Raw genomic sequence first — 15,940 nt, 5'->3', positions numbered from 1 at the left:
CTTTATGGCTGATTAGCGAGGCTAGCCGTATGAATGTGCTTATTGATGAACTTTCAGAACTTTTCCAATTTGGGAATTAATCACATTCTGCTATGATTGTTCTTTTGCATGTCCTTCATTGTTCAAATGACCAGAATAAACAAAATGCTCTCAGTTTGTTTTTGTTTTTTGATGGGCTAGAATATACCGTTCAATAGTTTTTTGTTGTTGTTGTTGTTGTTGTTGTTTTAAGAAATTATTACTTTTATTCGCAAAGGATGCATTAAATTGATCAAAAATGTCAGTAAAGACATTTATGCTGTTACAGAATAAAATTCTATTTCAAATAAATGCTGTTAATTTTAACTTTCTAATCAAGGAATCCTGAAAACAAATGACAGTTTCCACAAAAATACTGTTTTCAATAAGAAATCAAAAAAATAATTTGGTGTACATCACAAAAATAATCACCTGAATAAATTACATTTTAATAAAAATAATAGTATATACTATAAAATATTTCATAATATTTATTTTACAACATTAATGTTTTTTGAGCAAATAAATCCAGTATAAAATACTTTTTAAAAAACATTTTAAATATCCCCAAACTTTTAAACAGTAGTACACAAAGAAAGGATGAAAGCTCTTGTACACCACCAGCACCACAGACTATATGTGTTTCATTGTTTTTAATTCATTTTTTGAGAGAAAAAAAAAACATACCAAGTTTTTTTTATTTTTAAAATATGACATTGCTGATGGCCATTTATGGCAACTAAAGAATTAGAATCTACCCACCACACAAACAACCTTGGTTCAATATTAGTGCATGCTCCATTTTGTTGTTACAATAATACTGAGTTATTAACCAATTTTATACTCATTTATTGTCTGAATTAATATTAGGAGCCTTAAAAATTTGTAACATCGACCACTTGCGGTTCATACCACTTTTTGAATACAAATTCCACGTCACAATGTTGCTTCCATGTTACATTGTTTGGACAAATGTCGCTGAATCTTTGTAAATAAGTTTCTGTCTAGTGGTAATGTGCTGGAATGAGGTCATTTCATCAGTCCAACATCTCTCCTCAAAAGAAAAAATATGCTTTGAGTATGACAGAAACCTACCAACCAAAAATTTAAAACAAACTATGTACAAATTTGTCAGCAGAGTATAAAAAGACCCAATGGTAAAACATAGCAACAATATATAATACAATAAATATAGATTTCACATCTGAAAATATCAACCTTGCAGTTCTGATTTTGTCTTAATACAATTGTCTGATATATTAAGATCGTTCATGTGTTGGTGCTCTATGAACTCTGAGGTCTCCTCCATGATCTGGCCAGGAATGTGAAAGTCAACAGATGGCCCGTGGAGCTCGGTGGAGAGAGGATTGTCCTCTTCCTGTTGAGGGATGGAGATGCTTTGGGAATTCCTTGGCCGCATATTGCAACCTGTGCCCTGAAGAAACTGGAGAAAATTCTCCTCAATAGAAGCCTCTCGGCTAGGCAGCTGTTCTTCCTCACCGGGACGCCCCCACTTGAAAACGAAGGCCAGGTTTCTGGCCAGCTCTTCCCTGATCTGCCGATTCAGACAGCCGTAGAAAAAAGGATTGGAGGTGAAGCAGAAGTACCCAATCCAGGTGAACACATCCTCCAGCTGGGCCATGCGTGCAAGGGATTCGTGAGAGGATGGCATGACGGTGCAGTACAGGTGGAAGGAGAAATAAGGCAGCCAGCACCCAAGGAACTGACCTCCTACGGCGAGTAGGACCACTGCAGCCTTGCCCCCACTGAAAGTCCTCTGAGGGGTGGTCCGAGCTCCACTGAGGCTGGCCGCCATGCTGGAGTGGCTGCTCAGAGATTCAGAGCGCGGCCGAGGAGTCTCCATCCACGTGGGGACTGGCCCTTGCTGCATGGCGGCTACCCTGGCCACTTTAAACATGTTGCAGTACACCACAAAGATAATAAGGACTGGACACAGGAAGTACATGAGGGTAAAAAGGACCATGAATACCAGCCGTTGGGACCCTTCCTCAATCCAGTGGAGTGAGCAGCACTTTGGTTCGATGGTTTTCCCCATAACTTTCCCCAGAGCTGGTCCCAGCTCCTCTCTATCTAGCGCCCAGCCGAGTAAAGGGAATGCAGACATGAGGATGGCTTTGATCCATATTCCAATCAAAACTGAAACCACCAACCCCACAGTCATTTTCACCTCGTAGCGCATGGGATGAACGACATAGTAGTATCTCTCAACATTGATGGCTGAAATAGTGAGTATAGCAGCACTGATCAGACCCACGCTCAGACAAAGGTAACCCTGACAAAGAGCCTTGTTGAAAAAACCCTGACCTGACAGCATACCCAGAGGCATTAACACCAGGGCCGCAATGAGATCCACCAGGCAGAGATGGAAGACAAACACAAATTTACGTAGTCTCGGCGTCCTGGCGATGACTATCATTACAGCTAAGTTGCCCACTATAGCCAGTATGTCCATCAGGAGCATGGTGCACAGGCCAAGCGTCTGGAGGAGGTGTCCATCTCTGGGCACACTCAGTCCTGAGGCATTAGGCTGGGTTGTGTTCGGATGCCAAGAGGTGGCGTGGGTGATGTTCCACAGTGTGTTGTAGGCGGTTGTATGCTCCATGAGAGGATGGAATGAGGATTGTGGGCAGAGGTGATTCTCATGGGACTATCACCCATCCTCCCCTGCTGAAAAGTGGGATCTAGCAGTACCGTTGGATGATGGAACTCTGTCGGCGTTACGACATGCTGGTAGAGGTCGGACTATGGAGTTGGGGTTGATTAGGGTTGCAATGTCCAGTTTCATCTTCACATATTCACCTCTGAAATCCCTTGAGCTCCACTGCACTCAAAGTCCAGCAGCTCCAAATGAGACATGATGGAACTGTGAAAAGAGACAAAGTTAGCAAGCAACTTTTAAGGATTAAGCCATGTTAGTGCTGGATTAAAAAAATACTGACGTTCCTATTAATTGTGATATTCATTTAAACACTCAAGTTAATTTAAACTTGATATGTATTCTTAATATCCTAAGATGGTCACCACAACAAAATAAATAATATTTTACCCAAAGTTGTAGTCTGAGGTGAATGTGGTAAGATAAAAAGGATGTGTGTTTCAATTGAGTTGTTCTCACGGGCTGCAAGTAATAACAATCCAGTTCACAAACAAATGACTCTCGTGAACCGTTTGGATTTAACAAATCAAAAAATATACAGGACAACTAGTGTGGTCCAATTCTCAAACAAATGACTCATTAGCTGGTCTTTTTAATAAATCATTCAAAAAGATTAACAATTAGGAGTTACTGTTTGAATCAGACTGATGGATCCTTCACTAAATTAACTTATTGATTCCATTAGAGCAATTACTAAATCTACAATAAGTTATCCTTGCAAGTTACTATCATACATTCATATATAGGTAAAATGGATATTATAACTAAAACATATGCCCAAATGAATTGGAATCAAAATTTGAATGGAATCAAATTCAATAATGAAACCTTTAACAGCCCTTAATTTACACAAACATACAGTTTGTGCATGAAACACACTCTTCAAAATCATTTACACTGTTGGCAATCATGTGCTCTGTGTTTATGGTCATAACCTCACCTTGCACACTACCTCATGCATCATTTCTCAAATTTACAATATCATATTTTACTGTAAAAACACTGGACCAGCTTTGTTTCTCCACGGCATCAATCCATCCAGTTTTTCTCTGAGGGCACAAACTCTCCCTTGTGACAAAGTGTGGTCAGTGTTTTAACAAGAGCTCAAAAGCATCTCTAATTCAGCTATAAACTGTTTTTAGGACATCTCTGTGAGAATAGAGACTCTGTTTTCTGCCCAAGGCTTGAGACCACAATGATCACATGGTTAACTGATTGTAGTAGTAAAGGGAAGGGGCTGTTCTGTACCTGGAAGGTATCACAACTGTGGTTTGGCTAGACAAAAAGCAGTTTGGAGCTTCAGTGGCATGATTATCCACATGACTATGATGAGCTTGTTTGTGATGATAATAGTGATAACTTTAAGCCCTTCTTCATCATCTCCATCATAAGGTGTGGGTGCTTTTTTTTTTTTTTTTTTTTTTAATAAGTTAGCATTTAAAAAAGAAAACTAATACTTAAAATAGTAGGGTATTTTGACTTAAAGAGACAGTTCATCCAAAATGAAAATTCTGTCATCGCTTATTCACTCACTGTTCCAAACTCTGACTTTCTTTCTTCTGTGGAACACACAAATATATTTTTAAGAATATTTCAAAAGTTTTTGTATGAACAAAATAAATAAATTAATAAAATACAGAGACATTTTTCAATATATCTTTTTTTGTGTTCCAAGGAAAAAGTCATACAGGTTTTGAACAACATGAGTAAATAACAACAGAATTTTCAATTTTGGTTGAAATACTTCTTAAAGTGAAAACAGCACTAAATGTCATCCACAGACTAATTAATAAACATACTTAAACAAAAGGCATAAAAAGAATGAAAAAAACAACATCTTTTTGATCTGAGGTGAAGGGGATCAATGACACAAGTGATTGGTGGACTCAATACCTTTCCAGATAACCTCCTGGGATTTAACCTGGGATGTTTACATAACTAGGCCAGAACCATTAGGATACCACTAGGTCTGGTTTTTAGTTAAAAGTGAATACAGGAAGTTATTACCTTAAAGGTGAAGTGTGTAATTTGTGGTTAAAATACTTCTGTCACAGTTAAAGGGATACTCCACCCCAAAATGAAAATTTTGTCATTAATCAACTACCCCCACATAACACCAAATGCTGTGTATACCCTTTCGTCTTCGGGACACAATTTAAGATATTTTGGATGAAAACCTGGAGGCTTGAGACTGTCCCACAGACTGCCAAGTAAATAACAGTGTCAAGGTCCATAAAAGGTATGAAAGTTGTCATCAGAATACTCCATCTGCCATCAGCCGTGCAATCTAGATTATATGAAGCGACGGGAACATTTTTTGTAAGCGAAGAAAACAAAAATAACGACTTTATTCAATAATTCCTTTGTCAATTCCTCTGTGTCTCTCCATATCACCATATGCTGTGTATGCTCTTCTGTGTCATCCGCTCCACAAGGATGTGTTGTTTCTATGTGTATTTAGCTTTGTTTGAAATAAAACAGCGCATTTTCCCGTCACTTCATATAACCCAGATTGCACGTCTGTTGGCAGATGGAGTATTCTGACGACGACTTTCATACCTTTTCTGGACCTTGACACTGTTATTTACTTGGCAGTCTATGGGACAGTCTCAAGCCTCCAAGTTTTCACCCAAAATATCTTAAATTGTGTTCCGAAGAAGAACAGAGCTTTTATGGGTTTGGAAAGACATGGGGGTAAGTGATTAATGACAAAATTTTCATTTTAGGGGGGAATAACCCTTTAAATGTGCAGAAATTTTCACAAAAAGCTCATTGAGTACTGTCCATGACAGAAAGCTAATCAATTTTTTTGAAGGATTAACACACATGAACCATCCTGTTTGTCTTTCTTAGCAAGCGCATAATTCCAAAGTTAGAAAGTTGACACAAATATGCAAATTATTCATATAATGTGTAGTTTCTAACCTGTAGGAATTTCTTTCTTCTGCGGAACATGGAAATATGAGAAATCTCTTCTTTTTTTGTGGCTTGGGTTGGTTACCAGCATTCTACACAATATATTATTTATTTTATGTTCCGCAAAACAAAGAAAGTTATACAGGTTTGAACTGACATTAATGTGAATAAGTGATGGCAGAACTTTAATTTCTTGGGTGAACTATCACTTGTTGTCCTATTACCAGTTTATACCGCCATTCCATATGATTTTTTAAATGTTTTTGAAAGTCTCTTATGCTCACCCAGGCTGCATTGATTTGATCAAGATAAAAGCAGTAATATTGTGAAATATTATTATTACAATTTAAAACAATTGATAACATATTTTAAAAGGTAATTTTGTTCTGTGATGGCAAAGCAGAATTTTCAGCAGCCATTACTCCAGTCTTCGGTGTCACATGATCTTTCAAAAATCATCCCAATATGCTGATTTTGAGCTGAAGAAACATCTCTTTTTTTTATAAATTTCGAGAACTGTTGTGCTGCTTAATATTTTTGTGGAAAGTATCACTTTTTTCCCAGAATCTTTGATGAGTAGAAAGTTCAAAAGAACAGCATTTGTTTAATATAGAGATATTTTGTAACATGATAAATGTTTTTACGGTCACTTTTGAAAAGATTTTTTTTTTGCATCTTTTCTTTTTAAAAAAATTACATTACCAACCCAAAATTTGAATGGTAGTGAACATTCTAGACAAAGCCGATATACAATCACACTGTCTACAGTAGGCCTAACTAAACAAAAATCCAACACATAGGGTGGTCGTTAATGGAGTACATACTGTAAATAATAAACATGAAAAAACATTTATTGTTTTGCAAGTTTGTAATCATCAGCTAGTGAGGATTTTAATGCTTATGCACATGACAAGAAACACAGTTTGGTGTTTGTTCAGTGGGTTTCATTTGTGTGTTTGGTTGTGGGAGAATTTAGGATTTAAAAAATAACCTGTGCTTTCTATAGGAAACGATTCAGATTAGCATTCATGTTCTTTAATGCATCTCCAGGGCCAAGATGAAGTTGCATTTAATGCATTTAAAAGCGGTCGACTTTCCGTGAACCCTCCTGCACTTTGTGAGACAAGAATCTGCAGGCAACTAACAATCTCAGGGGCTGCCAACTGAGAAACATATGACCCTGTAATATGCACATGACTCAGTATTTACTGCAATGAAAACTAGCTCTGTTGTTCAAAAACCTTGTGTTCCCCCCCTCTTTTTTTTTCTTCTTCTCTTTTCTATGGCAAGCCATTTTAGCTTAAAATATTCCAAGCGTTACTCATCGTAATTGCATTTTTACTAGTAACAATTCGGTTAAGCCACGTTTCCACCTCTGGAACTTTACCCAGGAACTAGGGACTTTGGGCTGGTACTCCGTGCGTTTCCACAGCAGGAACCAGGATCTAAATAAATATTTCAGAATTTTTGCAGAAGTACCGGACTTGCGTTGCCCCGTCCGCGGGAGATCACACTCCCGAGTTGAACTTGCAAAGTCCGAACCACCGAGGAAGGAAGTCCGAAATTTGCGTACTTTGTATTGAGGAACGCGCACAGACTTACATCACCAGAGCATTTGCCTAATCATCACAGTACTTTAGACCATGGTGGAAACGCAGAAAGAAACAGGTCTGGGGGGGGGGGAGTTCCTGCGAAAAAAAGTTCCTGGTACAATTGTTCCGGGTAATTTGGATGGAAACGCGGCATTAGAGACCTCTACAATTTAATTCTTACTAGTAACAATGGCAATTAGAGAGCTCTTTAAATCTATAATTACAATAAGAGAGCTCTGCAATTGCATTATTACTAGTAAGAACTAAATTAGAGAGCTCTCTATTTCATTTATTACTAGTAACAATTATGATTATAGAGCTCTCTAATTCAATTTTTACTAGTAGGAATTCTCAGAGATCTCTGCAATTACATTCTTAATAGTAATTCTTACAATTACAGAGCTCTTTAATGCAATTCTTACTAGTAACAATTGAATTAAAGAGCTCTGCAATTGCATTCTTACTAGTAACAATTAAATTGTAGAGCCCTCTAATTCAGTTATTACAAGTAAAAATGCAATTACAGAGCTCTCTAATTAAATTCTTACTAGTAGGAAATCTAGTTATAGAGCTCTACAATTGTATTCTTACTAGTAAAAACTTGTAGGCCTATTCATTAGATGCAAAATGAATAGATTTTGGAATTTCCCTTTCCAAATCCCACCTATGGTGATACACTTCAAAATAAAGGCCCCATAAGCATGAATTGATAGCATTTTTATTGTGTCAGAATGACCATAAGAGTGAGATGACAGTTTGGAAAGGTTTTTTTTTATATTTAATCACTTAATTATTTCACACCTTTATATTATTAATATTTCTTTATTTCAGACCCTTAGATCCATATCACAAAAATGGAAATAAAGAATAGTCTTGAAAATACTTTACCAGACAAAATCTCATCTCATTTTGGTATTTATTATGCACTGTAACATGCATGCAGAATTTGAGTTACATATATAGGCCAATTAATAGGTTAATCGTCACTCTTGACAAAATGTGTCTCTTTCTCTTTCTCTTTCTCTCTCTCTTTCTTTCTTTCTCTCTGTCTCTCTCTCTGTCTCTCTGTCTCTTTTTGGTCAGACATTAGGCAAAAAATAAAAATAATAATAAATAATAATAATAATAATTGCAACATTATTTTTAGGGATTTTTTCAATAAGCTTAATTAGTCAATATTTTGCTGAGTGTATTTTTGTGCTGGAACCGTGGCTGGTTCTGGCCAGTATGTGGCACACAACTTTAAAAACACCTATTCATGCAAGTACGAAACATGTTTCTCTGAGACGTGCAACAGTTCTTTCCCGGCTTTGTTTGGAACTGTTTGTGTTGGTGAAAGAAAAACAGAAAATACTGTGTCCAAAATGTAACTCACTCATATTAATTTCTTGGTTGTTGAACTGTATAAAATCAACATCCCATTCACGATCATTCATTTGCACTGATATTCGGCAAAACGGCACTCTTGCTTGTGTGACATTACTTAACTATATCAGATATTATAAATGTAAAAAACAAATACCCATACAGGGACATTTTTGCCCTCATAACTTAAATTATAGTGGCATTCTCAATGCATTCCAATAGACTTCATCATGCAGTAAATGCTTCTGGTAACAGACCCCGCCTCAGCATTATTGAGTGAGTGGAAAATGCTAATAAAACCCCTCCAAAGCTTAACAAAAACAGGTATTTTACAACCAATAATTAAATATGCATATTTCTGAGTATACATTTATATGCGTATTTTCTGTGCAAGTGTGAATTCTCCTTTAAAAAAAAAAAAAAACTTTCTGCAGCTACATAGACTACCTATATTTCTTCTCTGTAAAGCATCATTTTATAATGATTTTAATCAATATAATAATACTGTATAATATTAGTAATACTAAATAGATCATTAGAGCTTCAGTGCTACTATTCAGCATTAAAAGCTGCTTGACTGAGCATTTTCTTTTTTTAAGATTTATTTTTGGTGTTTTTGCCTTTGTTCGATAGGTAAGTGTAAGTAATTGGATGAGGGGGTGCCGGGACTCAAACTCAGGATACCTGTGGCGCAACGGCTTTATCGACGGACTGCCCACAAGGCTATCGGGACAGACATTCACCCATTTTATGAATATGCATAAGCGCAATTATCATAATGAGGTTATGCTGAAAAGAGAGCCCTACAATGCAATTCTTCCCAATAAAAATCGTTAGATCTCTACAATTACATTTTTACATTTTTCAATGCAATTCCATGCTCTACAGCTACATTCTTACTAGTAAGAATTACAGTTAGAGAGCTCTCTAATACAATTCTTACTAGTAACAATTCAATTAGAGCGCTCTGTAATTGAATTAGTGAGCTCTGCAGTTGCATTCTTACTAGTAACAATTCATTTAAGAGCTTTCTAATTCAAATTTTACTAGTAAGAATTACAGTTAGAGAACTCTTTGATGCAATTTTTACTAGTAACAATTCAATTAGAGAGCTAAACCGCAATAATGATCCTTGCAAATATAATTTGACTACATGTTTTTATTGATATCATATACAGATTGTGTAGGTAACTATAAAGTTTACTCTGCTCTTCTCCCAGTTTACCGGAGACCTACTTTAACGTGTTTTGGGAGGAAATTATGAATTTGCGTGTTTTGTAAATCCCACAGCTCAGATTCAGCGCAAACTAACATGGCGGCGCCCATCACCCAGTATAGATCAACTAACACGGTCAATATAAAAGTGTTTAACCTACCAAATATATTTACTTGCACATATTTCAGAATCTGAATATCAGATATTTTTTATAATATAGTGAGCATGTTTGTGAATATTTTAAATAAAACAGGAAAAACTAAATAAAAGCGATCCCTGTGCCATGTGGCTGCGTTGTGTCACATGACAATCATGATAAGTCGCCATGGAAACAATACGGTGGTACATTCTAAAATAACGGTCGCCTAAAAAAACTCACACCAGGGGCTCAGCTAGAATATTTTAAACTCATGAGCAAAAGGGTTAATGGAAGTCAATGGAGACATATGACTAGTTAAAATTAATTTGTAGAGCTCTCTAATTGGAATTGTTGCTGTCAGTAATTGAATTAGAGAGCTTTCTAATCATAATTGTTACTAGAAAGTACTGAATTAGTGAGCTCTCTAATTGGCATTGTTACTAGTAAAAATGCAATTGCAGAGCTCTCTACTTAAATTAGAGAGCTCTCTTTTTGTAATTATAACTAGTAAAAATTTATTTAGAGAGCTCTCTAATGGGCATTGTTACTAGTAAGAATTAAATTGTACAGCTCTCTAACTGAATTGTTACTAATAAAAATGCAATTACGATGAGTAATGCTTGGAATATTTTAAGATAAAATGGCTTGCCATACTTTTCCTCCCTCAGGGTGACCAGTGCTGGCACTTTACAACTAATAGCCCACACTTATAAACATGATGTCTGCTGTCATCACCTAAATAATCCACTATCACACCAATGAGCCCCGAGTTCATTGTCTGCTTCCAAACAGTTCCCATAATCCCCAGAGGTGAGCTGTTTCAGTGCTACATTACACATATGTCATATATGTCAACACCTTCATTCAAGGCCACCTCTATGGCAAGCCGTTTTAGCTTATTCAATTATTGCGTTTTCCAATTAAATTGTTTCTACAAATTACAAATTTGTTACAAATTGCATTAAAGATCTCTCTAACTGTAATTCTTACTAGTAAGAATGTAGCTGTAGAGCTGTGGAATTGGATTCTTAGTAGTAAAAATTTAATTGTAGAGCTCTACAATAACAATTCTTACTAGTAAGAATTACATTGTAGAGCTCTCTTTTCAGCACGACCTCATTATGATAATTGCACTCATGCATATTCATAAAATGGATGACTGTCTGTCCCGATAGCCTTGTGGGCAGTCCGTCGATAAAGCCGTTGCGCCAGGGGTCTCCTGAGTTTGAACCGGCTCTTGTTGTGGACCCTTCCGATCCCGCACCCCCTCCCCCCAATTCATTTACACTGTCCTATTGGAATAAAGATAAAACGCCAAAAATAAATCTCAAAAAAAGAAAATGGGGACTCAAGCAGCTTGTTCAGTCAAGCAGCTTTTAATGATGAATAGCAACGCTAAGGCTCTAATGATCTATTAAAGGGATACTCCACCCCAAAATGAAAATTTTGGCATTAATCACTTACCCCCATATCGTTCCAAGCCCATAAAAGCTTTGTTCGCTTTAGAACACAATTTAAGATATTATGGATGAAAACCAGGAGGCTTGAGACTGTCCCATAGACTGCCAAATAAATAATATTGTCAAGGTCCAGAAAAGTTTGAAAAGCATTGTCAGAATATCCCATCTGCCATCAGTGGTTTAACCGTAATGTTATGAAGCAATGAGAATACTTTTTGTACACGAAGATAACAAAAATAACGACTTATCGACTTATATAATGAACAATTCTACTCCTCTGTCTCTCCCCATGTCACCGTAGCACCATTTCGGAGAATCTGAGTAGTATGCAGGTATTGTACGCTATACTATGTTAATCCTAATTTTTTTTTTAAAAACTTCCCCAAAATAATGTCAATTATTATTATTATTATTATTATTATTTTTTGCCTAATGTCTGACCAAAAGAGAGAGAGAAAGAAAGAAAGAAAGAAAGAAAGAAAGAAAGAAAGAAAGAAAGAAAGAAAGAAAGAAAGATAGAAATGTTGTCAAGAGTTATGATTAACCTATTGATTGGCCTATATATGTAGCTCAAATTCTGCATGCATGTTACAGTGCATAATAAACTAGGGGTGCGCCGATCCGATATTCAGGATCAGTATTGGCTCCGATACTGACATTTTCTGCTGGATCGGGGTATCGGTCAGACCAGACCTATCCAGATCCGATATAGTGCTTATACAATTGTGTTATTTTTAAGACCCACGAAAGGGACAAAAACATTATAAAGCACCATAAAGTTTCCGTGCAATATTTTTCAAGTGTTCTGAGACCGTTCCATAGTTTAATGAGAGGTATTGATTAATATTTCAGTCATTAATTCACGTTCATGTAAACTCATCTCTCCGCTGCGGCTGTCAGTCATCCTCCATTCAGCATTCAAACTGCACAACGTGTTCAGTTACGACAGTCAAGACGATGAAACTCTCTCTAGAATGATACAATGTTCCTATTATTATACTTGATCTGTAGATATACATCAGTGGTTTTGCATAAAAGGACTTTATCTTGCTGGAGTTTATAGCAAATTCTAAATCATGTTACTTTCTTCCGGGTGTCTGTTGGAGATCACTACACTGGAGTACAGGGCACTATGAATTGTTCTTCATGCACACAGTAACTAAAATTTAAAACTTTTAAAAGAAAAGGCTCAATAAACTAACGCACAGATTTAATACACTACACATCAGTATCTCTTCCCTTTGTGCTTTGAACTTTTCTATGCAGAGCTGCGCACTGTGACTCCGTGTTGCTTCAAAAGCGCATCATTCTGCACACGGGATGCACAAGAGCTTCGTGCCACTCTGTATTGGAGCCTTTCATGTTATAATACTTTTCCGTAATGAAAGATTGTTAATAGCCTTTCTTGTTCTGTCTCATCTATCATATGTTGCTGCCTCATTACTGTGCTATAAATGTAAAAGAAATGTAGGCCTATTTAATTTATTGCATATATTTATATATAATTATATTTACTTGTTTTTCATGAATGTATATTACAATACAAAGAGCAATGTGTAACATTTTACCAGATTACACCTATTTACTTTTATTTTTTTTCCCCACTAAATTATGTTTTTTCTCTAAATGTTTAGATTTTATAAAATTATTATGAACTCTATCCAACTCTATCCAATATCCATTATTGCTGCTGAATTATCCACTAACCTAATAGTATTTTTCTCATAGATTATGATTATATACATTTTTTATTTGTTATTTTTCTTTATAATTAATTTGTCTATACTTAGAAGATTGTGTGTAATACACAAAAGAGTGATGATCAGGTCAACACACACTGAGGTATAGAAAAAAAAAAAAAAAAAACTGTGCTGGTATCGGATCGGTATCGGTATTGTCCGATACTAAGAACTTTTGGTATCGGATCGGGATCGGTTCTGAAAAAATTGTATTGTGCCACCTCTATAATAAACACTAAAATTAGATTATGTTTTTTGAACTGTATCACCACAGGCGGGATTTGGAAAGGGAAATGCGTGTAGTCACAAATCTGTTTTGCATCTAATGAATATAAGTTTTTACTAGTAAGAATACAATTGTAGAGCTCTGTAACTAGATTTCTTACTAGTAAGAATTTAATTAGAGAGCTCTGTAATTGCATTTTTAGTAGTAAGGAATGAATTAGAGAGCTCTCTAATTGGTATTGTTACTATTAAAAATTGCATTAAAGAGCTCTGTAATTGTAATTCTTACTAGTAAGAATTTAATTGTAGAGCTCTCTAATTGAATTCTTACTAGTAAGAATGAAATTGCAGTGATCTCTAATTCAATTAGAGAGCTCTCTAATTTAATGCATTCCAGTCAACCCGTAACCCGTGTTTTTCCAGCCTTCTACCCGTGAAAGTGCACTGGAACAGCAGTCAAACCCATGACTTCCCACTCGTGAACTTGTACTAGATCGATGTACTCCCAGTTCTGAACTCTGATGTCACATTGCCCGCAAAACAACAATGGCAGCCCCTACAGATAATATTGCCTACGGATGCGGTGTTTATGCAAGTGGTACACAGTGAGAAATAGACTTTAGGACAATATAACGTTGCAATAAAATTAATAATCTAGCTACAATTCCTTGCGCTCAGGCAGTTTGGCGTGACTTGCCTGGAATGCTACAAAGTCATAAGTCGTGGTTTGTCATGTCGTGGTTTGTCATGTCGTCATAAGTCTTGGCCTGTCATGACTTACAGGCTCAAAAACCTGCCTGCAACGAAGCATAATTTTTACTAGTAAGAATTGAATTAGAGAGCTCTATAATCATAATTGTTACTAGTAAGAACTGAATTAGAGAGCTCTCTTATTGTAATAATAACTAGTAAAAATAGATTTAGAGAGCTCTCTAACTGGCATTGTTACTACTAAGAATGTAATTGTAGAGCTCTCTAACTGAATTGTTACTTGTAAAAATGCAGTTACGACGAGTAGAGCTTGGAATATTTTAAGCTAAAACGGCTTGCCATACACCTCTGGTTTAGATTCCTAAGAAAAGATACAAACAGCTATTCCTCGTGTCACTGCCTGGTGATGGAGCCAACAAAGCAAAACCTGAGAAATGTCTAACTGCAAGAGCGAGATCTTGAAAACCATTTCCAACTCATCCGTCTGGAAATTCTACAACATATGCATGTCATCCAGGATGCACAAGTTTAACATGCGTCCGTGTGAGGGATGGAGTTTAAGAAACCATAGCTCCATGAAATGTAGGTGAGGAGATCGTACCTGTAGTGGAGAGGTCCAGCAGCGAGGATCTCCTCTTCAGCTTCCAGGGTTAGTGTCGCGCGACAGTGAGAGAGGGATAAAAAGAGGGGGGAGAGAGAGCGAGAAAGCCAGAGAGAGAGGTACCCAATACCCCTCCTCACCTGGCCCTTTCATCTCTCCGCCCCTCACCCTTTCACCCGCCCACACGCATGTACACACACACACACACACACTCACGTTCACACAAACACGGAGAGAGAGAGATCGCCCCCTCCCCCGTCAGCGATGCTTCAGGCAGGCGGCTAGTCCAGGTGGTCAGGCTGATGTTCACGCTGCCGACATGACAGAAAGATAACAAATAGCTCTGTCTCTTTAGGCGGTGCCGTACGAAACCTGCTCTCACCCCTTTTCTGACACACACACATCCATACAAACACACATAAACATGTGCTTACCCTCACACGCGCACAGGGCAACTGCAGAGCAGAATGGAGAGGAGACAGGGATGCAGGCAGGCAGGCAACCCTCCTCGCTTCACCAGGTCCTAGTGCTCTCCCGTTCCCGGCGCGTCCCTCCACCGGCACACAAGGGCTGCGGTATGGGGTCACATCGGGTTCTTGGGATCCATGGGGGCTGTTGCATTGAAAAACAGTCGCTTTTTCCTCATTCAACATTCATTCTCTCACTTGGGCATGGGTTGATCTCAATGTCCAATCCGTTAAAAGCTCTCTCATGAGACCCTGATTATTGTTTGTTTGTGGTTGCAAAGTCTGCCAAGGCACAAAGGGACTGCGCGGAAAGATCAGCGGTTGTGTAGTTTTGGTGATGCCAAGAACACAGAGAATTATTCTAAAACTTTGAGAGACTTTGGAGGACATTGTGTCAAATGTAAAATAATTTAAATTAAAATGGAAATTTAACACATGAGTTTATATGAGATTAGTTTTATATAGAGTTATTTTGTTCAGTAATAGTTATTCCTTCAACTGAATATTTCTTGCATTAAGCAATCAAGGAAAAAAAAAGCTAAATAATTGCTAAAATAAAAAAGCTACATTTTAGTTTGTGACAAAAATACATAGTAAAAAAATATGCAAACTAGTTTCATGGTCAGCAAGAAATATATTTTTAAAAGTTAATTGTTTGACACCATATCCCGTACATATTTCCCTCAATGCACTTCAATTATAGTTTCTTAGGGTATTCTGACATTGTAATTGTGATATTTTAAATTTTACTAACTGGAATGCCCTCATGTCAAATTATTTATGGCAAACGTGCAGTTAATGTGCGGCGAATTTA

At 36.9% G+C, this 15,940-nt stretch overlaps 1 protein-coding gene across 1 annotated transcript; it reads right to left on the bottom strand.

The window, feature by feature from the left end:
* Nucleotides 1–568: 568 nt before the first annotated feature.
* Nucleotides 569–15,174, bottom strand: LOC109072380 (G-protein coupled receptor 61-like). The gene is made up of 2 exons (XM_019088632.2): nt 14,660–15,174; nt 569–2,902 (listed from the first exon to the last, which is right to left on the bottom strand). Exon 2 carries the CDS (start codon nt 2,639–2,641, stop codon nt 1,232–1,234), a length of 1,410 nt encoding a protein of 469 aa, XP_018944177.2. The 5' UTR covers nt 2,642–2,902; nt 14,660–15,174; the 3' UTR covers nt 569–1,231.
* Nucleotides 15,175–15,940: the final 766 nt, after the last annotated feature.

The sequence above is a fragment of the Cyprinus carpio genome, chromosome A8 (genome assembly GCF_018340385.1).
Source record: "Cyprinus carpio isolate SPL01 chromosome A8, ASM1834038v1, whole genome shotgun sequence".
In the NCBI taxonomy this organism is placed as follows: Eukaryota; Metazoa; Chordata; class Actinopteri; order Cypriniformes; family Cyprinidae; genus Cyprinus; species Cyprinus carpio.
The sequence above is the reverse complement of the archived record's forward strand: the minus strand, read 5'-3'. Positions and strand labels throughout refer to the sequence as shown.

Bases quoted from the DNA above. Each gene is read 5' to 3' on its own strand.
- LOC109072380 (XM_019088632.2), bottom strand. From the start codon at position 2,641: ATGGAGCATACAACCGCCTACAACACACTGTGGAACATCACCCACGCC.